We start from the raw sequence: 25,570 nt of genomic DNA on the forward strand, positions 1-25,570 counted from the left end.
GTCATCACTGAATTCATTTATCTTTTTTTTAATAAATAAGATTGAGGGAATCTGATCCTCAGTCATACAATGAGATCTTGATTCACACTACATTCCTCCAAGCTTCCTCCTCCCCACTAGCATCCACCAAAAAAAATAAAAAATAAAAATGTGTACCCTAACTCCAGCCATCCAAGAAAAGCATGCACAGAAACACAGGGAGAGAATAGAGAATCTCTAATATGTAATAAAGCATACACAGGACAGTTAGACCTTCTACAAACTCATAAACTCGAAAGAAAAGAAAAACAGAGACACCTGTAAGAAAAGAAAACTAATTGGGCTCTAGGAGTATAATTTATTGCAAAATCTTGCCCAAAGCCAACCACCAATTCTTACTCATTGCATTCTTTATGTTAACTGTACTCCTTCGCAGAGTAGGAAGGAAAAGGAAGGAAGGGATATGAACGGTCCCTAAACCTTTCTTTAAGTTGCAACTAGCAGCAACATAGCGCATATGTAAGTTGACAAACACTCCCATCCCGACTACCGCACCAACCATTCTTTCCAGACCAGTTCTTTTCAGCATATTTCGTGCAATTCCAGATCACACAGACACGACCCAGCTTTGATCAATTCCTGTTCCAGATATTTCCAGTAATTCATCCACCATCACCCTGGTTTCACATATGCAAAGTAACCATTAATTCTTCATTAGAAACTCTGGAAAGAGCACCAGGATCATCCAATTAGACAACTAGGTCATGCTCTCATCCGAAAGTAAATACAGCAGTAAATTTTCTTCTTTGAACAGGCACCCAGATACAAGTGCAAAAGTATGGCTCTTGATTGAACTGCTGGAATTATCTCTACTTCATTGTCAGCTATCTTCTTCTATCGCCTCGGCCATATGGATACACCTCGTAACCTTAAACGAAGCAAATTGACACACTACAAAAGCAGCATCTGATCAAATCTAATTGCAACAATCTCTATACCCGTTTATCAGTCTTCATAAAATAACAGATTCAGAGAAGTTAACAAACTTTTTACCTTTGTGAAACCTAATTTTCAACTAATGGAAACATCAAAGATGTACATGAGAAATACGTTTGGCTATACGCGAATCCTGGAGAGACTTTGTTTATAGATGTTTCATGTTAGGAATCAACCAGGCGTCCCAAGGCTACACACCTGACCAACTCAATTATTTGTACCACTGGCTCTGAAAGTTTTTTCAAACACCCCTCCATCACACTCACATGAAAGCAGAGATTCCGCATTCCACAAGCGACAACGATAATGGATACCACAGAAGATTTAGGCACATAGCTCCATCTCCCCAAAATGGCACTACAGGTTCCCACCAATAGTCTGTCACATTCATATCTACCCTAAAGCTCAAATCAAAGGTTTAACCGTAAAATTAAACTGATAAATCACAATTCTTACAGAGCAGGAGCAAAATTTCTGCCATTGCCAGTCCAGACCACACCTCACGGATCTATACCTTGACATACTTGTCCAAACCGCGTCTTATATGGATTTATACCTTGACATACTTGTCCACATAGCCCTACAGAATAAGATTAGACAAACAATGGCATGAATTAACACAAAAGAGACAAATTATCTGATTGAATAATGAAGGCCAAAGACAGAACATACACATGCACATATTAGATTTGAACAAAATATTGGAAATCCTAAATTCTTTAAACACCAATCATACATTTAACCACCTACACAACTCCACAGATATCAACACAAGGAGAACTATTATTGGTAAACTTTGTAACTTAATAATGTCCAAGAAAAGGTACAGATACAAATACTAACTCTTAGTCATAAGCATGTTACATCTTTTAACAAGAAAATAGATGCCAAAGAGACACACAGCATCTGAAATCCGTATATTCTGGAAGAAACAGCAAACTATAGAAAGGAAATAAGCTGATGTAAGCTGGAATATACTAATTTTCATGGTCAAGTGCCGAACAAATTGAATCAATGAACTCATGAACACAGCTTAGCATTGAAGAAAATGCATTACTTGCTTTAACATTTAACACAAGCATCAGTCCTAATTCGGATGCTCTAACCCAGTGAGATCTAAAAGTAAAAGGGTATACTAACATGGTCAAATCAATGTAGTATTTTTCACGACTTCACCTCCTAAAGGATAAAACCAAGCATAATTTTACTAACCTACAATACATTATTTCACTATCCATTTACTTCAATCCTGAGTTAATTCTTGTAAGTTTACCAACCTAAAAAGTAAACTATCCTCCCAACAATCAATTTGAAGAAAGAAAACTATTATTGGACTTTCCAGATGGCAATTCCTCCCCCAGTCCCCTTCAAACAAAAATAAAGATTCAATATTTGCCATTGACAGTACAAATATTCAATATCATCAAATAACAGCAAGGGACATACCATCACGAGCTTAGTCAATTTTCTTTGTGATGAGTCAATGTAGTGATCAATCTTTGCTTGAGATTTGGGGATATGGTGGCTTTTCATAGCTCCAGACACCCTGTCAACAGTTTTCTTGACAATAGTCTTAAATGCCTCTTTACTCATACTGCCCTGGCGCCACGACGGCTTCAGAACTTCCTTCACAAAATCTGCAAGGGCAACTTTGAACAGCTTCATTGATCTGGAATCCTTGCTCTTCTTGCTTTTCCCAGGTGCCTTCACCTGATCAATCTCAACCTCTCCTGCAGCAGTCTCTGCAGCATCATTCAAATTACTTGGGCTTCCATTTTCAACAGCACCCACTTCTCCATCTGCTGTCTCCCCGTACTCATCATTCTCTAAGGATCCAATTTCTTCATCACATACAGCCCCTTTAAGCTTGTGTTCTTTCTTATCCAATGACTTATTAGACCCACTGGACCTCACAATAACATCAGATTCATCTGTTATCTCATGCTTTTGACCATAATTGGATTTCCTGACTGAATTTAAAGATGGCTCAATACTATCATAGATAGGATCATACTGGCCATCACCAGGCCGTGGTGAAATCCCATCTAGAGGCTGAGCAGAATTTTGTGAAGACATCAAATTTCCTGAGCCACGATTTGCAATATCTCTCCCACCAACTGGGACTTGGCTGAAGCTGTGCGCAGCACCCAACTGATTACCAAATGGCCTGTCCCTTTCCTGGAGTAAACTACTGCAGCTAAATTTCGAGCTCAGTGGCTGGTCAAAAGTGGATGCATAAGGATTAAATCGGTCTGATATTCTTGATATACCAAAGTCAGACAAAACAGATGGCTGATTCCTGTCAAGAAAATCAGTTGTGTAGCTTGGCATAGTAGAACTGAGATTTCCATGCTCATGATGAATAGAAGAAACACCGTCAACTGCAGGGTACCGACACATAAGAATGCTTCCCCAATTTAAAATAAAATAAAAAAAAAATGTTTCCCCAATATATTGTTAAAAAAAATTGGCAGAATAATGGTAGGAATTTCACCTGGTGGCAAAGTGTCACTAGGAAATGCTTGGGCCCTCTTCAGTGGTGATTCCCTTGAAAAGGGCATGGTCTGAGAGTGCTTCTTGTCCTTATCAAATGAGTTCGAAGAATATAAACCAGGAACAGGCTGTCCAGTAAATTGACCTTCCCCAACCAGGCCAGTACGTCCATGTGACTGACTTGGCTGGCTTACAGGAAATGTCCTCGGATGGAGGTCATTCAACTGATCTGGAGGTCGATTTGGCTCCTGCATTGGAGGATATACCTGATTCTTTCCAACACTAGAAATAGGGAATTCAGTTAAGAAAGGCCTGGCAGAGGTCTGAGAAGAGAAATCATTTGTTCGAGGCAGCATATTCTGCATCGTGTGTGCTGAAGAAGCTGTATATGGTCCAGGTGTTAAATTCCTATCACTGACAAATGCAGAAGGTGGTGGAGGATGATGATACAGTGCTGATGGTGGTGGAACAGAACTCCAGGTTGGGTTTGGTGGAAAAGGAAATTGAGAATGAGAGTGACAAACCGAAGGCTGATAAAGATGATGACTGTCAACGGATGAAGAATGAGAGGGAAATACCCCAGCAGGTGAAATCAGATTATAGTCTCTCGGCATCTCTTGATTGAATGAGGAACTTGTATCCTGAGAGACCAAGGCAAAGGACGGTGGCAAATGGGAACGATGATCTGATGAAATTGACTCCTTATGTACCATAGGTTGAGATGAAACACTCTGACATGGCAAAGTTTCATTCATAGTACTCAAAGTAACACGTGATTCATTGGCACCCTCCTCATTCACACAACTTTTGTCCATCAGATGGGGGCTTGGGTCAGAAGCTGATGCGTGGACAGGTGAACATTTGGGATGACAAGAAGTATCCCTCTGTTGATGCTGGTAATCAGCATTCCGTAAAAACTGATCAGAAGAATTACCTTGAGATTGATGGACATCCAAATTCTTGGACGGAGAGAGCCTGCAATGGGCAGCAATGTCAGGGATCTTTTCGATGTTAGCCTCCAGAATTGGGTTGACCAGAGGCTCCACAGGACCACTTTTATCAGGAAAACATGTCACAGCTTCATTCATCTCCTTATTCGTATGCTTTTTTCCATCAGTATTAGCTTTAACTTTTTGAGGCTTCAACTGTTGAATCCTGCCTCCATCATGCTCCCGAGATAACTTCTTGTAAGGAATTTCAGTTTTTTCATGGAGATCAGAACTCCTTGAACTATATGGCAGATCTTGAAATTGTTCCTTCCTCTTATAAGATCTTGATCTATCACTCTTGTCCTCACAGTGCAGATATCGACAGGATGCTCCACGGTAACACTTGCCTCTAATGAAGTCAAAGCATTCTGAACGGTGACTCTTGTCCCTTCTCATTTTATCCTCACCATGTTGAAATAAAGGTGATCTGCTCCTACTCCGTCGTCTCTTTGGAGACAAGCTACAGAGCAATCAGCAGCAGATATTGAAATTTCATACATCCCATAATTCATGATACAATAGAGGAAAAACATTACCTAGATATAAGTCGGACAAGTAAAATTTATGCATACCTACGAGACCGGCCACGCTTTTCCCTTCTTCTCCATGGACTTCTCCTCCACCTGGTATCATGAGGAGATCGACTTCTGCTCCTATTTCTACTTCTTTTACCTTGGCGACGACTAAAGCAAGGTGAACCATCAGATTCACTGTCACTAGCACCTGCTTTAATCAACCTTCCAAATTTATCAAGCTTTGATGTAGAAGAAAAGCTCTTTGCAACTTTTTGCTTTTCGAAATAAGCATCATCTATCAGAAAAACTTTTTGTTGGTATTCCCTCTGTGGAATACCACCTTTAGGAGATTCTTGATTCCCATAAGTATTATCAACAAAATCCTCTGGTTTTCCAGTTGTATATGGCATCTCAGCCTCCACTACAACACTTTCTGGTTTCAAAATAGATGATTGAGGCAGCTGCTCAAGCCCCTTGTGAGACTCCAAAGCACTCTTAGCCCCAAGATCTGCGCCCCAGTCAACCTTGAAATCTGTATCAAGAGGTACAGAGTCCTTTTTAACAGATAGGGCAGCTGTGGTAGGTACCAGATGAGCCTCATCATCAGAACTTTCGTTGGAGGCATAATCCTGCAAGAGTGTGAAAGGACTATCACCTTGGGTGACCAGCTGAGTGGGAAGCTTTTCCAACCTAACCTCCGCCAGATGGGCTGATGTATTAGTTTGGCTTATGACTTCAAGCAGTTCAGAAGTCTTTGTCACATTAGAGGTTGACAAGTTTTCAACATCTCCAGAGGAACTTGCAATCAAGCCACCAAGTTTGGTAACAGACTTTCTTATTATGGATCGATTTTGGTCGGGAGAAATTCCAGCACCTGTGCATTGAAGGGAAAAAGTTTGAGAATAAAACTCTTCATTCAAGCGAAAGCCCATCCTCATATTACATTGACAACAAAAGAAGAGTGGATGACCACTCCATTCTGAGCAAGCTATGAATCAAAGTTTAGAGTTTGATAATTGAGATCAGATTGGAATAAATCCATCATCTAATGGAGGTAATAAGAGGCCTGAAAAAAGATTAAAAAAAATAATGTGGAAAAATTTAACCTTCATTCTAAAATTTTTGTACATCTCAGAATTTGTTTCAAGTAATATATAGGATTTGGTTGTTTTAGGATCCATATTTCATTTTAAGAGAATGAAATCTTAACAATTTCATATTGTCCTCTAATTAATAGGCAAGGCACATACGTCCTCTAATAAGTTGTTTATTCACTCATTGACAAACCCAGCATATATTGCCTCCCATTACCTCATCTCTCTACTCACTCCCTTTCTACCCACATTTCCTCTCTTCCCCTACCTTGTTTTCCATCACTTTATCAGTAAAATTATGCAAACTAGAATATCATATCTGATGCAGCACCAAAACTTGGCAGGCCAAGCACTTATAAATAGCTCTTTTCGAGGGCTTAGAACTCTGAGAAAGTCACAGTGTTGTAGGAAAATATAGCGAGAACAAAAAATAAATAAAATCAGAACACGAAATAAAAGGAAGTTACAGAAACATGCAATGAAGGAGGTAACATTAGAAAACTCTAGGAACCACTCATTGAAGCCTCTAGGCATCACACCCAGCACAAGATTGCATTACACAATCTCAAGAAGTTAATCAGTCTGCACAATTTTGTTAACGTAAGAATTGCTGTCTTCTCTTTATGCAGAAGTACAATATTTATGGACTCGTGGATCAAATCCTATTCCAATTTACAGTACATTACTCAAACTAGGATAGAAACAATAATATTTTCCAACTACGAAAACTACCACCAAATCAGAAAGATTCCTCATTCACTCTAAGACTGAAAATAAAATACCAATACAAACATACCAAAAGAGAATTCCTGCAAGAATACCCCTAAAATACTAGACCAGAAAACATTAAACAAACAAATGAACAATGAAATAAACTTTTATAAAAGACTCTAAAGCCTCAATCCAACTCCCAAGTACGCTCCTAGTCCTCTAAAACATGCCAAATCAAATGGGCTTCGGAAACATCCTTGCCATGCCTCTTATAAACTTCAGTTGACTTCTGCCATTGTCTCTATCAATATCCCAAAATGTCCAACTAGCTAGATAGACTTGTTACAAAACAATCCATCACTCCTATGAATGTGAGCAAGAGATTCAACCATATGAATTAAGGTAACAACAATGTAGCTCAACTTCACACAAATGCCAAATGGATAAGTAGCCCATTTTCCCAACTGGCACTTCCAACCAAAATATTAAAGGGAAAAGGTTAACATATTCAAATTAATCAGTTTTAAGTAAAAACACTGAAAAGTCGAGTGTATAAGATGGAACCACCCAGCTGTAAGCTAATGAGAGGAGGACCAACAAAGATATAATAATGTCTTATGTGAAATCTTAAAGAAGATAATCAGTATACTAAAAAAATATGCACATATACATCTGCTTGCTCAAATTTCTTGGATAGAAAGCACTTCAGCACAGCTCTTGGGTATGGAGTGAATTTTAACCAGAGATTCATCAATGATTTTAATCAATCTCAAGCTCAAATGCAAAATTAAATCTTCAAACACATTGGACCTTAGTAAACATCATTAAGTACAATGGATTATCACACAGACACGAGGTACACGTGAAAGAATAATAGAGTATAATAATAAATTCAAAACCAAACAAATTGACTAGCAAAATATGCATATATATGAACGAGTGAGAAAAGATAGATCTAAAGTCAAATCAAGGATAAAACAAAGATCCAGACACAAGATATGTATACCTTGTATTAGTTCCTCTGATACTTGCCATCCAGAATATGTTAATGTCTCATCTAATGCATCCTTAGCAAGGCTATGTTCTGCAATACCCGGTAAAGGCTGTAATTCTTGCCACTTATCAAGTCTATTAGATACTGGAATAGTCTCATGGCTTATTTCATTAGGCGCGCAATTTTGTGGTTCTTCATCTGGATGTGTGATGTCATCTACGAACATTGCACAGAAGCTTCAGTATCCCAAAAGAAGATCCCTCAATTGATTAATAATGCAAGGAATATTGACATGAAGCCAGCAAGTAGACCAATCAAGTAATATAAACAAATTTCTAGGGATAGTGGGAGTCAGTTCTGAATAGTCCACACTCAGCCCACACCTTAAGAAGTAAACCTTGCTAACATCAATTAGGACATTTCTACACCACATGAACCCCACCTGCAACTGTTTCGACCCCTAGCTTACTTTGTCTTTCTATCCTTATACAGAAACAATGCATGCTAAAGTGCATGGAATCAAAATACAAAACAAAAAGGTATCACACTAAAATGTAGCTGAATAAATAGATTCGATAAAAAGAATAAATATCAAAGATATCATAAAGCAGGGATTTATAACCACTGCATTTTCCAATGCATGACTGCATCTAACAACCTTTTTTTGTGTTTTTATTTATTTTTAAAATTTACTTTTGATCCACCACCAGATTCCAGTCCCAAGTGGGACAGCAGGAACCCTTCATCCCTGAAAACTATCTCCAGACGATAGCCATCCAAACCATCAAAAAGGACAATATAACCAGTATACAATGCTACCTTCAAGAGAAAACATAATACCTACCACTCTGATCCTGATGCTCAATACCAAGCTGAAGTAGACAACTACAGGTCCTCTCCAAATCATCAGCTTAGCCATTAGTTTTCTTCCTTGTTGGGTTTATACATCATATTCTCCTCTAGTTCTCTTTCTCCAGTGCAAGTATCATATTGCTGGATTTTAACTCCATTTACTCTAGAGTAACAGTTTCACGACTTAATAGACTATTTCCCTCACAGTTGCCCCAAGCTATATTAAAGTACATTTCATATTTGTCAAGAAAACTCGAAATTAAGCAAAACACTGTTAATGACTGCAGAGGTCCTTTTTAAGTCATCAGATTCGCCATTAGTTTTTGCCCTTATATGGATTTGTCCATCTCAGCGTCCTCTAGTTTCTTTTTAATGTGCAAGTATCACATTCCTTGGTTTAACTGCCATCTAGACTAGAACAACAGTTTCATGACTTAGAATATCAAGTCCCTCAAACTTCCTCCTTGCTAGACAAATTTATAGTTAATAGTTGTTGCAAATACTTCATTTTTTGTTTTTGTGAATCCTTGAAATAAGGTAGCATGGAAATTGCAGCTCTTTCTTCCATCTCAAGACAGGGCGAATAATAAAAAACTCTGAGCTATCGTCAGTTCTATCAAGTACCTCAAACCTCCTCCTTGCTAGAAAAATTTCGGGTAAATAGTTGTTGCAAATACTTTTCTTTTTGTTTTTGTGAATCTTTGAAAGTAGCAAGGAAATTGCAGCTCCTGCTTCCATCTCAGGACAAGGGGGAAAAAAAACTCAGAGATATTATCAGTTCTATTTTCCATACTGTGTTTCGAAATGACAGAAAGTGTTGTAAAGCAATTTTCTCTATATAATTGTATTCAAGACATGCAACCTTTGACAGAAATATACATACACATGTACATATCCAAGTGACAGATTGCTCACATAATTTGGTACCAGTACAAGGTAATTTTTTACTGGTGAATATGATAAGTCTGCAACAACATATAAATAAACATCAATATACAGCTAACCAAAAGGTGTTATTGAGCACGTGAATTTGCAATAAATTAAAGTGTATACCCTCAATTATCCCTAAACTCAGTAGTTCAGTAACAACTAGACAAGCAGAAGAAATTCTGGATGATCCTCACCATTTACATGTCTACTCAGCAAGAAAAAAAGTGCCAAGTATGCAGTTTACAACTAGACAAAATTTCCCAGTACAAGTAAGATTGAGGAACATGAAGATCTGTTAGCATAGACACCAATTAAAGTATTCTCTTATAACATAAGCCATCATAACTATCAGCAGAAGCAACTAAAACTAGCAAAAGTACACTCTACAGTGCAACTTAAAGAGAGAAATAGTTAAAAAAGGAGAAGAATACACTGGTGAAGGGCATAAATAGCCAGTTTGGTCACAAAATATCCAACAAAATAAAGGATGAAATATATATGTATATAAAGTGACCAAAACTAGTTGCACTAACCTTCCATGTCCATATCTGAATCCACAGGTGAGTAAGAGGGACTCACATTTTTTGCATTTTTCAGTTGAGATGCAGACCGTCCTGAAGGTCTCAATAACAGATCATGGTCCCCCTGATTTTCAACTGATCCAGATCCCAAAAGATATTTCCTTTTTGTCCATAAAAAATACTCATGAGCAACTGCAGTTTCACTCCCTGGCTCTCCACCAAACAAAAATTTGAACTCTGGATTACCAGACTCTTTTTGACGAGTCAAAATTTCAAATTCAGGGCCATTCTTGGCAATGTACTGACACAGAACCTCAATACTATGGACAGTTCTGTCATCTGCAGGCTTAGGTGGAGGTGACGGAAGATCTGAGATCAAGTTCTTCCTTAAAGCAGAAACCGACTTACCACCAGCCTCTCCATCATGGACAGCATCACCAACCTGATCTGATGTTTCAAGGGACGAACTTTTATTGTCTCTCGATCCAATTTCATGATGATAAGCAGGCTTAGATGCTGCTGGGACAGCTATCAATGTACAACTCTTTGAGAAAGTAGACAAAGAAGTGGGAGGTGGTGAAGATGATCGAGTGGGTGGAGATCCAGGAGGAGAAGGAAGAGGAGGTGGTGGTGGTAGTGCCGGGGGCCCAGCAGGAGCAGTGGTGGAAAGTTGTGGCATTGAGTGTTTAAAGGATCCAACCGGAGGAGATGTACACAAACTAGAGGCTGGTGGATTAGGTTGTACTTGTGGCTGCATGCTACCTGCTTGGGCTTGATGAACTTGACTGCTAAATTGTGTTTGTCCTTGTGAAGGAGGTTGTGGTAGCACTCTAGAAACTGACGGAGGTCCAGTGGGTGAAAAAAAAGTAGTATGAGTCCACTGCAAAGGTAGCTGCACTCGGGAGCTTCCAGGCACTTGCAGTGGTTGAGGTGCAGGTGGAGGAGGTAAAGCAAAGAAAGGTTGACTATTTATTCCACTTGACAAAACTGGACTAAGTGGTCCTTGCTGAGGTGTCCCAGAAGGAGTATACTGATACACAGGGTGCCCTAGATGACCAACGTGAAGTGGAATCTGCAAACGGCTCTGCTGAATCGCTGTTGGTAGAGGCAGATGAGAGCTTCGCGAGAATGCAGGTGGGGGAGCAGGAGGACAATGTTGCAATGGAGGATTAGAAGTATAAGGACCTTGATCCGCTGGAGTTGCATAGTTCCTTGAACCATACATTTCAGATAGACAACAAGATTTAAATATATGAATCAAAGAGTTTTCATTAAAGGATTCTTCCCGTGGGAAACAGCTTACAAGATCCACACTGAAAAGCAAATAAGAGCAATTCATTAACAATTAAAAGTTTTATGAGAGTGACTTTCAAATTTTTTGCCAAAAAAAAATTCTAAAATAAGAAAATAAATTTAAAACCCAACCCTAATTGTGATCCACAAAATAGGAAAAAACACATAACTCTCCATGTTACAAAGCACCTCAAGCTTTAACCTGTACACAAGCACAAAAGGTCATTCCTAGATCCATTGGTTGAACCAGAGATGCTTAGTCTTCACTTAACAAGCCATAGTTTTACCAACCAACTACCAGAAATATACCTCCTTTTCCTCCAAATGCCAGAAGGCTCATTCTCATACTTTTCATAAATGACAAAAATTTCCTAATCTAGTCTTAGACAAATGTACCAACCAAGTAGAGGAAAAAGACCTACTTTCCTTCGAATGCCAGCAGGCCCGTTCTCCCTTTTCATAAGTGGCAAAATTTTACTAATCCAGTCTTGGACAATTGAAGAGCAAGAACAGAACCATCGTAGCAAGGAAAATTCAAAAAATGTAATTCCGAGTGCCAACTTAAAATCAATAGAAATGGTCAAGAACTTAAAAACAAGGACGAAAAAAAAAGAATGTTCTATCAGATGGACATTAGTCCTCGCAGCATTTTCTAACAAATTCCTAGAAAAGCACCTTTATCAGAGTAACCGTATCTGTAAACAAAACCCCATTCAAATGCATAAAGCATAAAAAATTGAGAATTGAAAACAAAATCGACCCCAGCAAACACTTCTACCATTAAATTACGCATTGCAAATCCATACAATGCTTCCATAGTATATCAACTGAATCCAGAAAAAGTAGTCAAGTACATCAGACCAAAAAAAAAAAAGCAACAACCATTACAAAATTATACGTTGAAAAGTCCGCGGCAGCAAGAAAACGAGTTCAGGAAATGTTTCGCGAGTGTGAATGAAGTTAAAAAGCTTACCAAAACTTGAAAGGATTCCGAAGATTGCGAAGTGAAATAAGCTTGACAACCAGAACTGAAACCCTCGATTTTCAGAACCCAATTTCTTTATTTCTAATCGCAATCGGGTATATCCAAGTTCAGGAATATTGTTCAAACCCTAGTACGTGTAGTAGGGTGTAGGGTGTGTATGTAGATGTGGGATGTTGGCGTTATTCTATATTTCTACTCCGATGCTCAAACAGAGAGAAACGTTCCGGAAAATACACGAGAGCCTACGGCTACCGTTCCGATGAAACATGGCAACGGTAGTAATTAAAAATAGGAAAAATCGTTCGAGACACATCTCATATTTTATTAATAAAATTTTTCTTAGTTTCACTTTCAAAATAAAAATTTTACGTGTCTTATAAAATCAAGTAAAAAAATTTAAAGTGTATTTAATAAAATTAAAATCTAACATTTAAAATTTGAATCTATTAAATTATTGAATTATAAATATTAAAATCTTAACATTTGATAGCATTTTGTGTTAACTAATAAGTGAATAGTTTTGTTAACTGGTATTTTGGAAGGAAAACATCTAGTCACTGTATTATGAGTGACCAACTAGTATTTATAGAAGTACAAACCTAACAAACTATTTACAAGAATACCCTTACTAATTTATTATCTACAAGAATACTTATATTCTCTAAACACTCCCCCTCAAGTTGGAGCATATATATCATAAGCACCCAACTTGTTACAAATGTATTTCACCCTAGAGCCCCTTAAACTCTTGGTAAACACATCAGCCAATTGATCTACAGACGATACATGAGATGTCTTGATGACCCCGTCAAGCAATTTCTCTCGAATGAAATGACAATCAACTTCAATATGTTTTGTCCTTTCATGAAACACTGGATTAGACGCAATATGAACAGCCGCCTGATTATCACACACTAAATTCATAGACTGTTTATACTCAAACCCAAGTTCAAGTAACATGCTCTTCAACCAAACCAACTCACACACAGTGTGAGTCATAGCGCGGTATTCAGATTCTGCACTTGATCTGGATACAACTGTTTGCTTCTTACTCTTCCACGACACTAAATTACCACCAACAAACACACAATATCCTGAAGTCGATCTTCGATCTGAGGCAGAACCAGCCCAATCTGCATCACTATATCCTTCAATGTCACTGTGTCCATGATTTTGATACAGCAACCCTTTTCCAGGAGCACTCTTAAGATACCTGAGAATCCGTATAACAGCATCCCAATGACTAGTACGAGGGGTATCAAGAAATTGACTCACAACACTCACTGCAAACGAAATGTCAGGTCTCGTTACAGTGAGATAATTTAATTTACCCACAAGTCTTCGATATTGCTTAGGATCATCAAGTAATGCACCTTGATTTCCTGCTAATTTCACATTGGGATCCATAGGAGTATCTACAGGTCGGCAACCTAACATTCCAACTTCACTCAACATATCGAGTACATATTTCCTTTGACATAAATAAATCCCATATTTAGACCGAGCTACCTCAATACCCAGAAAATACTGTAGATGACCTAAATCTTTTGTCTGAAAGTTTGCCTGCAGATTGGATTTAAGTTTCTGGATCCCCACAACATCATCACCTGTAATCACAATATCATCCACATAAACAACTAATAAAATTTTACCAGCATTAGAATGTCGATAAAATACAGAGTGATCTACTCCACATCTCGTTAGACCGAACTCTATGACAACACTACTAAACCGGCCAAACCAAGCCCTCGGAGACTGTTTCAATCCATATAAGGATTTTTTCAAACGACAAACCAACCGCGGATTCTCCCCCTGAACAACAAATCCAGGAGGTTGTTCCATATATACCTCTTCTTCCAAATCTCCATGCAGAAATGCATTTTTCACATCCAACTGATGCAATGACCAATTATAAGTTGCTGCCAAAGAGATAAGAAGACGAACAGAGGTAATCTTTGCAACAGGAGAAAATGTTTCTAAGTAGTCTACTCCATACACCTGAGTAAATCCTCTAGCTACCAGACGAGCCTTCAATCTATCAATAGAACCATTAGGCTGCACTTTTATAGTGTACACCCATTTACAACCAACAACAGGCTTACCTGAAGGACGAGGGACAAGATCCCAAGTACTATTTTGTTCCAAAGCAGACATCTCTTCTTGCATAGCTAATCTCCAACCAGGATGATTAAGAGCATAGGTAATAGACTTAGGAATGGAGATAGAATCAAGGGAAGCAACAAAAGAAGAATATGACATAGAGAGACGAGAATAAGAAACAAAATTAGAAATAGGATGGGAAGTACAATGTCTCTTACCTTTGCGTAAAGCAATAGGAAGATCTAACTCACAGGAGGGCGTCATACCTGGATTTGAAGATTGAGAGTTAATTGGTGAAGTGCGTGGCATATCAGAAACTTTCTCAACCATGGAACGACGAGAGTAAACTTGAAAATGAGGACGAGATAATCGAGCTATGGAATCTGGTGGACTAGATGACTCAGGTAATAAAGGGGAAGGGACTGCTAAAACAGGAGAGGAAAAAGAGGGACACTGGTCTAACTCACAAGACATACTTTGCTTGTTAAAATATGGAGTGGATTCAAAGAAAGTAACATCAGCACAAGTAAAAAATCGATTTAAAACTGGACTGTAACATCTATACCCTTTTTGAGCTCGTGCGTATCCTAAGAAAATACATTTAATGGCACGAGAATCTAATTTATCCACCCCGGGAGTAAGCTGATGAACAAAGCACACACATCCAAAAATACGAGGAGGTAATTTAAACTCAGGTTCATGAGGAAAAAGAATGGAGTGAGGTAATTGACCTCCAAGAATATTAGATGGCATGCGATTAATTAAATAACATGCAGTTAGAACTGCATCACTCCAAAATTGTTTGGGCACATTCATGTGCAACAACACTGTTCGAGCAATTTCGATTAAATGTCCAATTTTTCTTTCAGCAACTCTATTCTGTTGTGGAGTGTGAGGACAAGAGGACTGATGAATAATACCAGAAAGGTATTAAAAGGAGTGGAAAAATATTCTTTCGCATTATCACTGCGAAGTATACGTACCGGCACACCAAATTGATTCTTTATTTCTGCAACAAATGCACAAAAAATGGAATATAGTTCTGAACGATCTTTCATTAAATAAAGCCATGTAACTCTTGAAAAATCATCAACAAAGATTACAAAATATTTAAAACCTAACTTTGAAGTGACTCGACTAGGATCCCAAACATCAGAATGAACTAACAAAAACGGTTCAGAAACCCGTTTATTGACTCTAGGAGCAAAAGAAACACGATGATGCTTTCCTAACTGACAAGACTCACATTCTAACGAAGATAATTGACTCAAAGTAGGAACCAACTTTTTCAAATTTTGTAAAGACGGATGACCTAAACGACAGTGAATTTCAAGAGGAGAAACAGTAGCAGGACATGCTATTGGACCATTGAAGTTGAGAAAGTAAAGACCATTATGCTCATGCCCTCCACCAATCGTCCTCTTTGTCTTCAAATCCTGAATGACAACAGAATCAGGAGAAAAAGTAACTGTACACTATAGAAATTTAGTGAGCTTACTAACAGACATTAGATTAAAGGGCAAATTGGGTACGTAACGAACAGAAGACAGCGGAAGTGATGGATTAATTTCTACAGTGCCTAATCCTTTAACTTTAGTGGTAGATCCATCAGCTAAAGTAACATGAGGAAAAGGGAGTAGACTCTTGAAAATTAGAAAAAATTTTAGAGATACCTGACATATGATCAGTAGCCCCGGAGTCAATAATCCATGAATCATTACCTTTTTGTGCTAAAGAAGCAGAGGGAAGAGATGCGTGATTTATAGCTTGGTACTGTAGGAATTTAACATAATCTTCCTCAGATATAGTAACAGTCTTCTGGGACCCATGTGCTGAAAAACTCGATTCAATGCGGTCATTGGTGACCGCATTAACAAACCTTTCAACCATGGCGAATGGTTGACGTGTGAACAGTATGCCGTGAACAGTGTTGCACAGTGAACAGTGCCGCGCCGTGAATAGTGCGGCGTGAACAGTGCCGCGATGAATAGTACGGCTGAACAGTACTTTTGACTAGATGTTTAACCCTAACCCTAGGACTTTTGCTCTGATACCATGTTAACTGGTATTTTGGGAGGAAAACATCTAGTCACTGTATTATGAGTGACCAACTAGTATTTATAGAAGTACAAACCTAACAAACTATTTACAAGAATACCCTTACTAATTTATTATCTACAAGAATACTTATATTCTCTAAACAAGTTTATTACTTATTTTTTGAACTAAAATTTACGTGCACAATTCAGATCCACTTAATTAATTATAATGTTCTATTTTTTATTATCAAACACGTTTCAATGTGTTAAGATTTTGATCCATTAATTTTAAGCACTGAATTGGGTTAAGATTTTGAAATATCAAGGCCCCGTTTGGTAAATAAATTTTGTAGATGTTTACATAAAACTTTACTATAATTTATTGTAAAATTTGTAGAAAAAGTTTTAAGATAGAAATTTTTTTCTTTTTTTTTTCTTTCCTCTTCTCTCCTCTTCCTTCACCTCACCACTCACTGCTTGCCAGCGTTGGAACCTCCACCAGCGACAGGCTCCCTCTCTTCTTTTTTTTTCTTTTTCTCTCTTTCTTTCTCTTCTCCCTCTCCCTTTCCTTCTCCTCCTTCCTCCTCCCCTCCCCTCCCCTCCCCTCCACTCTCACTTGCTGCCTCTCTCCCCGCCCTATCCCTCCCCCACAACTAGTTCGTGCAGGATCAGAGGGGAAAAGAGGCAGCAAGTGAGAGTGGAGGAGAAGAAGAGAGTGAGGGAGCAGGAAGAAGAAGAGGGAAAAGGAGAGGGGGAGGCAGGGAAAGAGGGAAAAAAAAAACCCTCTACCTGCTGCCGACAGTTGAGGTAGGGGACGAAAAAGAAGAAAAGAAAAAGGGAAATTTTTTTGTATTTTTTGATATTTTGTGTAAGGATCGAAAACAAGGGGGGTGAATTAGCTATATTAAAAAGCTAATCAAGTTATGAGCACTTTTTGCTCAATATGAAATTTATCCTCTTTTTTAAGTGAACACACAATAAATCAATCAATTAATGAACAATATCACTTGAGAGAAATAGAAGAGATAAGCAATTTAAGGATTACAACATAACAATAAGTAAATGAGAAGAAAAGAATTGCAAACCAATTGACTACCAAACTCCTCTTGAATTTGAAGATCAACTCAAACAAACTTCTTCAAGATGATGAAATACAACCAATCTTGTGTATAAAGGAAAACTCACTTCCTCCTTGCCCTAAACTCCATTCGGTCAAGTTAGAAAGTTTTACTATCCCTCAGGACAACTTTCACAGAGTTACACTATTGAACTATTCACTCATAAATGAAAAGTTTAAATGAACTTCATACCATCAAAACTACAAATCTTTTTTGGAGAGTGTTTTCTCACTAAACTTACTCTATATCTTTTGTATGTACAAAAGTTATTTGAAGTTTCTGACCATACTCTATTTATATGAGATCAAGAAAGTGCTTCATTAATATTTCCAACAGATATAAGGCAGCTGAAGAATCAACTAGTTGTTGGAAGTATCGGACGTGCGGTACAGCTGATACTTGTGTCAGACAGCAGACAGTGAGTTTGAGAAATCATCTTAATTCTTTCGCACATCTGGTACCTCTAATGTTTTGCGTCTGAAGTGCTGCATTGTTTATCGGACATCCGATGTTGTTTTTTCGAGCGTCCGACAGCTTTCAACTTCCTTTATCACTTTCAAATGCTCTTGTTCTTTGAATCAGATTTGTTTCATAAGTGAAAGTATTTCTTGAAGAGATATTAGTATCATCCATTGTTTTATAAACATAAAAAACTAGGGACCAAGGTCGACATTCTCCCCTTTTTTGATGATAACAAAACAATGAATGGAAGAAAGAAAAAAATTGAGCATAAGCTCCCCCTCACTTATTGCAACAAAAATTTTAAATGCCAAACTTATAGTTTCAGAATAACTCCCCCTTTCACATAGCATCCATTTTTTCCCCATTTTGTCATCATAAGATAAAAGTAAAATCCAACAACCATAATGTATAATGTAGTTGTCATAACAGAAAATCCAAAATACCAATCAAAAATAGAGAAATGATACCAGAATTCAGCAATCACCAACATACCAACATCAATCATCAGCCAAAAATGGAGAATTAATACCAAAAGAAGTATCAAACAGAGAAATATCAACCAAAATACATTAGCAATTCAACTAGAAACCATCAATGTTAACCAAGATCCATTAGTACGGAGTACTTGAAACATCAAAAGAGAAAATACAAAATGTTACAGCCCCACCTCCCCCTAAGGCGAACCAGAGGGTTTGGCGGGCCGCCTGCCCAGCTCTCGCCGGGACTCAGTCGTTCACTACATTCCTCAAACAGATTACAAGATAAATCTCAAACATTACATCACATTCTCCAATAATTACATGTCATAAGTGAAGCGGAAACGATTCCCAACTATACATAAAATGATTCCCAAATCCAAACTGTACAAGATATAGGCCATCCAGACATGTGAATAAGCACAACAAGTCCTTCCTTCGCTTTGAGTCCTGTGGAGGGGAATAAAATATTTTTGGGGTGAGCTAGAAGCTCAGCGAGAAACCAGTAAAATCATTAAACAAATATATTTCACAATGTTGCATTTCGATCATTTCGATGATGTCATGATTCAGAGATCAAATGTTCGTTTAGTGCTCTCGTGAGCCAGGGAAATCATAGCACTTGAACACCCAACGCTCAAATAGATCATTTAACATTAACATTAACATTAAGAGGGAGCCCCTTCTTGAGCTCCAGATAAACATGAACATGAACCATAAACAGAGTGGAGACGTTGGTGTCCAGCACAAGACTTTCCCAGAACTCATTGAAGCCAAATCATGTCATGAACTCACATGCAAGCACGCATGAGATGCAATCGAGTACATAATGTAAGAAACATTTCACAAGTACTTTGGAAATAGTTTAGGATCACTCACCTCCATGGCTCAGAAATCATCCATCAAATATCATTGCCTTGCTCAATTCCAAGTCTTAAATCACAAACTCAATGCAAACAAGTTCCTTCAAAGTTCGGACAGCACTTCCCCTGAATTTGCTAACTTTTCCAGCCATCATGGCTTCATTATTTCCTCATCCAGTCCCAAAGGTACACACACAACAACAAGTTCATCCAATAGCCATTCAGCAAGCTCCAAGTAGTACTAGTACAAGTCAAGCTAGGGAAAAGTCCGGAAATGAAAGTTAAGCTCAAAACCAGAAAAACAGTTTTGACGTCATTTTGCGGTAATGGTACCAAAGGCGCTACAATTGTTGGATGAAGGTGCAAGATACACCGTTTCGAAGCTAAGAGACAGGGCTACAACATTGCAGAAGGTCACTCAACCCAGTTTCGAGTGTAACCAGGTCAAAAATGCAAGATACCATACCAGAATCACAAAAACAGATTCACAGAACGCATTCTAGCGGAAACATCATAAAGCAGGCTATGCAAGTCCAAATCCAGAAATTCGAAAACCAGCTGAAAGCTAAGAAACAGGGCTAAATTTCATCAGAAGACCTCAACAACCAATTCGGAAGCAATTCCAGCCAAAACAACCAATTACAGGCACAATTCTTACATTCGGGTAAAACCAGAACAGCAATAGTAATTTCGACTTTTCTCATTCTACACTACTCCAATTGACCTGAAATTTTGTAGGCACCTCTAAAATGACATTCCCTACAACTTTCATGTTTTAATACAAGGCCAATTCGGCCTCTATCTATGAGCTATAAATTCGGGCAGAATGCACAATCATAAACCCTAACTTTCCAAAATTTCTTCCAAAACAGAAATTGTTTGCAATTATCCACTTTTTCCACCTTCTAGAATCATTATATACCATTTCCAATCATCATAGATAGCCACACAATCATGCTCATATTAAAACAGAAAAATCCCCAATAATTATAAAACTTCACCAATTCAACCAAAAATCAAGATATAATCCATAAAAGTGCATCTTATACCACCACCAATCATGAATTGAACATCATTAGAGGAAGGAGAGGGGTCCTTCACAACTCACCTTAGCAATACAAGAGATAGAGCAACTAGTCAGCTTAACTTTCCAAACAACTTCACAACCAAGCGCAACTCCACCAAACTAATAGGTTTTATGGAGTAATTGGAAGATTAATCAGTTTAATTGAAAGATTGGGCAAGATTGGAGACTAGAAAATTGAGAGCTTTTCTTCTTTCTTTGAGCAAGAAAGTCGGCCAAGAGAGGTAAGAAATGAAGAGATTTTTGGCCAATTTTACTTAAATGGTAAAGTTATGAATAGTAGTGAAACTCAAGACTAAATCTTATGGTGACACTTGTCACCTTTAGGTTTAAAACTTATCTTTTTGTCTCTCCAATACAAATATCTTAACACCTTGTAAAATAATATCACTTAATACAAAATTTCAACAAGTTGTCAAAAATATAATGCATTTACCGCACTAGCGGGTCCCACGTCCAAAATACGCTCTTAATTTCGCAAAAACTAACCGATACTAGAAAAATCATTTTAAAACTATCTTTGCTCATAAACTTTATCTGGGGAATTTTTCTAATAAAGAAAATGTAGAAAAGGCGGGCGATTAAATAAAATAAACCCTAGAAATTTAGAAAATTTCCGGGTTCTCAAACTCATTTTTTTTTTCGGGGCGTCACAAACTCCCCTCCTTAAAAGAATGTCGTCCTCGACATTTCATCTTGTACTAATCAAGTCAAGACATCCCGCAAGAATCACTAATATTTCAAACCAAACCCACAGTCCGGCATCCTAAACTTCAAACCTAGGATACACTACAGAGATCTGAAGCCTAAGCTCTGATACCAACTGTGACAGCCCCACCTCCCCCTAAGGCGAACCAGAGGGTTCGGCGGGCCACCTGCCCAGCTCTCGCCGGGACTCTGTCGTTCACTACATTCCTCAAACAGATTACAAGATAAAACTCAAATATTACATCAAATTCTCCAATAATTACATGTCATAAGTGAAGCGGAAACAATTCTCAACTCTACATAAAATGATTTCCAAAACCAAATTGTACAAAACATAGGCCATCCAGTCACGTGCACAAGGATTACAAGTCCTTCCTTCGCCTTGAGCCCTGTGGAGGGGAATAAAATATTTTTGGGGTGAGCTAGAAGCTCAGCGAGTAACCAGTAAAATCATTAAACAAATATATTTCACAATGTTGCATTTCGATCATTTCGATGATGTCATGATTCAGAGATCAAATGTTCGTTTAGTGCTCTCGTGAGCCAGGGAAATCATAGCACTTGAATACCCAACGCTCAAATAGATCATTTAACATTAACATTAACATTAAGAGGGAGCCCCTTCTTGAGCGCCGGAGCCATTTGCTCCGTCATGTCACGAACTCACGAAAATGGTGGAGACGTTGGTGTCCAGCACAAGACTTTCCCAGAACTCATTGAAGCCAAATCATGTCATGAACTCACATGCAAGCACGCATGAGATGCAATCGAGTACATAATGCAAGAAACATTTCACAAGTACTTTGGAAATAGTTTAGGATCACTCACCTCCATGGCTCAGAAATCATCCATCAAATATCATTGCCTTGCTCAATTCCAAGTCTTAAATCACAAACTCAATGCAAACAAGTTCCTTCAAAGTTCGGACAGCACTTCCCCTGAATTTACTAACTTTTCCAGCCATCATGGCTTCATTATTTCCTCATCCAGTCCCAAAGGTACACACACAACAACAAGTTCATCCAATAGCCATTCAGCAAGCTCCAAGTAGTACTAGTACAAGTCAAGCTAGGGAAAAGTCCGGAAATGAAAGTTAAGCTCAAAACCAGAAAAAACAGTTTTGACGTCATTTTGCGGTAATGGTACCAAAGGCGCTACGATTGTCGGATGAAGGTGCAAGATACACCGTTTCGAAGCTAAAAGACAGGGATACAACATTGCAGAAGGTCACTCAACCCAGCTTCGAGTGTAACCAGGTCAAAAATGCAAGATACCATACCAGAATCACAAAAACAGATTCACAGAACGCATTCTAGCGGAAACATCATAAAGCAGGCTATCCAAGTCCAAATCCAGAAATTCAAAAACCAGCTGAAAGCTAAGAAACAGGGATAAATTTCATCAGAAGACCTCAACAACCAATTCGGAAGCAATTCCAGCCAAAACAACCAATTACAGGCACAATTCTTACATTCGGGTAAAACCAGAACAGAAATAGTAATTTCGACTTTTCTCATTCTACACTACTCCAATTGACCTGAAATTTTGTAGGCACCTCTAAAATGACATTCCCTACAACTTTCATGTTTTAAGACAAGGCCAATTCGGCCTCTATCTATGAGCTATAAATTCGGGCAGAATGCACAATCATAAACCCTAACTTTCCAAAATTTCTTCCAAAACAGAAATTGTTTGCAATTATCCACTTTTTCCACCTTCTAGAATCATTATATACCATTTCCAATCATCATAGATAGCCACACAATCATGCTCATATTAAAACAGAAAAATCCCCAATAATTATAAAACTTCACCAATTCAACCAAAAATCAAGATATAATCCATAAAAGTGCATCTTATACCACCACCAATCATGAATTGAACATCATTAGAGGAAGGAGAGGGGTCCTTCACAACTCACCTTAGCAATACAAGAGATAGAGCAACTAGTCACCTTAACTTTCCAAACAACTTCACAACCAAGCTCAACTCCACCAAACTAAGAGGTTTTATGGAGTAATTGGAAGATTAATCAGTTTAATTGAAAGATTGGGCAAGATTGGAGACTAGAAAATTGAGAGCTTTTCTTTCTTTCTTTGAGCAAGAAAGTCGGCCAAGAGAGGTAAGAAATGAAGAGATTTTTGGCCAATTTTACTTAAATGGTAAAGTTATGAATAGTAGTCAAACTCAAGACTAAATCTTATGGTGACACTTGTCACCTTTAGGTTTAAAACTTATCTTTTTGTCTCTCCAATACAAATATCTTAACATCTTGTAAAATAATATCACTTAATACAAAATTCCAACAAGTTGTCAAAAATATAATGCATTTACCGCACTAGCGGGTCCCACGTCCAAAATACGCTCTTAATTTCGTAACCGATACTAGAAAAATCATTTTAAAACTATCTTTGCTCATAAACTTTATCTGGGGAATTTTTCTAATAAAGAAAATGTAGAAAATGCGGGCGATTAAATAAAATAAACCCTAGAAATTTAGAAAATTTCCGGGTTCTCAAACTCATTTTTTTTTTCGGGGCGTCACACAAAAGTTGCATTTTAATATGAAGTACAAATGATCCTAGAGTGCCACTACAACAAAAATGGTCTTTCCTGACACGCCTATAAGGACATTTGCTGGTTTCTGTCATTATAACATTTCTATCATGACACTTATTATCAACTCAATAATATATACTTTAATTTTTTTATTTTATCTGATATAAAAATAATGATGTGTCTTTAGATCCCTTATCATGACACTTAATAAAATGTGCGATACACCAAAAAAATTAAAACATTAAACGATGTCGTTTGATTTTGGCGGAAGATTTCTATGCCAAAACACTTAGTGAAATCTCAAAATTTTCATTTTGCTGGCCAATAAAATTTTGGTTCCTCTCGTCTCTCTCACAAACTCTCTCTCTCTGCAAGCTATCTCTCAAAACTCTCGGCCAAAATTTTCCTTTCTACACAAAGTTTTTTCTGCTGAATCTCTCTGCAATCAAACTACCGTTGCTTTCCTATTGAAGGTATGTACGGTCTCTCATGGTTTTTTTTGTTTGTTTTGAAGTTGAGGTGGTCTACAGTCCGGGGCAGCCTCTGGTGATACAAGATGTTTTAGTGGATCCCCCAAAGAAAATGGAGGTCCGTATCCAGATCCTCTGCACTTCAATTTGCCACACCGATCTTGGCGCTTGGCTAGGCACGGTATGAGACAAACCATCCTATAACGACAACTTCGCTTCGCTGAATTGATTCACAGATAGATTTGTGATTGCTTAAATGGTAAATTGAATTGAATTGACTCTTAGGTATTGGCCGCTATCTGATCTGACATGTACGTTTCCATCGTCAATCTTGGGAATCAAAAAAGAATGAAGCTCAAAGAGTGTATCCTCGAATTCTGGGACATGAAGCTTCTGGGTAAGGTTAAAATTTCCCCTGTTAAATTACTTTGCTCTTTTTGTCCTTCTTCCTGCTACTGTAAATATTGCTGATATCAGGTCATCGTCCTCCAAGCCAAGGTAATAATACACACAGCTACACGATTTTTCTCGTCTTTCGTACGTGTTCAGCTTTATGGATTTGTTGTCCATAACCTGTTCGATAAAATGTCAACTTTCTTTCCTTTGGTACTGATATTAATTTACTCAATAATATATACACTAATAGAAATTTAGTGAAAAGAAACTCATTTTCTAGTATTGATACTACACTAATTTGTAGCTTTGACAATAACACAAGAAGTAAATCCCTATTTAGAAGCCAGTATTCTCATTCTACTGGCTACTTTGGCATGGAGATCATTTTGATTTTGTGCAACAATGAATGTTTACTGCTATGTTCTACTGTAGCTTGAAATAACTCATATAGTCGTCAATTTAATCAATCTAGGATGGGTAAATGAATTGTGTCAATATATATACTCACATAAGACTCTGTTGCTGATAAGTGTATGGTTCCTTGTTAACTTGAAGGTGATAAGTTGAGCTGAACTTGTAATTTTTTTTAATGTGCAAGTATTATGATCATTGCTTTATAAGTTGGTAGATACACATGTTCCGTTGTTTTTGACCGTATTTTAAATTTTGTTATCTTCTGATTAATCTATGAAAAAATGCAGTCTCCTTGTTGGAATATGATTATGGTTATGTTGTTGGTTTAGTGACAGAACAAGTGAAGGACTCAGATTAAGTTGTTCTGTCCTAGAAATATCTCATCTTAGTTTCTTGAACATTTTGGGTTTAACTATTTTGTCTTTACACCAAAACAGAAATCTGTAATTCTGTTTGGATACCTTAGTTAATGAGACAGAAGAAGTGCACTTTTCTCTAGAATGAAATATCTTTTCTAGTGTTTTATTAG

The 25,570-nt window shown here is 37.7% G+C and overlaps 1 protein-coding gene across 3 annotated transcripts; it reads right to left on the reverse strand.

Moving 5' to 3' along the window:
• Positions 1-197: 197 nt before the first annotated feature.
• Positions 198-12,581, reverse strand: LOC113768043. Of its 3 annotated transcripts, none has more exons than XR_003468050.1 (8): positions 12,341-12,581; positions 10,087-11,387; positions 7,784-7,987; positions 5,030-5,846; positions 3,470-4,917; positions 2,422-3,356; positions 1,432-1,555; positions 198-1,332 (listed from the first exon to the last, which is right to left on the reverse strand). XR_003468050.1 is itself a non-coding variant. In XM_027312270.1 (7 exons), the coding sequence occupies exons 2-7, from the start codon at positions 11,297-11,299 to the stop codon at positions 1,526-1,528; spliced, it is 4,647 nt and encodes a 1,548-aa protein (XP_027168071.1). In that variant the 5' UTR covers positions 11,300-11,387; positions 12,341-12,581; the 3' UTR covers positions 198-1,525. The 3 variants fall into 3 exon arrangements, 1 of the variants encoding a protein (XP_027168071.1); XR_003468049.1 differs by having other exon boundaries at positions 198-1,353; XM_027312270.1 differs by having other exon boundaries at positions 198-1,555.
• Positions 12,582-25,570: the final 12,989 nt, after the last annotated feature.

The sequence above is a fragment of the Coffea eugenioides genome, chromosome 4, assembly GCF_003713205.1.
Source record: "Coffea eugenioides isolate CCC68of chromosome 4, Ceug_1.0, whole genome shotgun sequence".
NCBI classification, from domain to species: domain Eukaryota; kingdom Viridiplantae; phylum Streptophyta; class Magnoliopsida; order Gentianales; family Rubiaceae; genus Coffea; species Coffea eugenioides.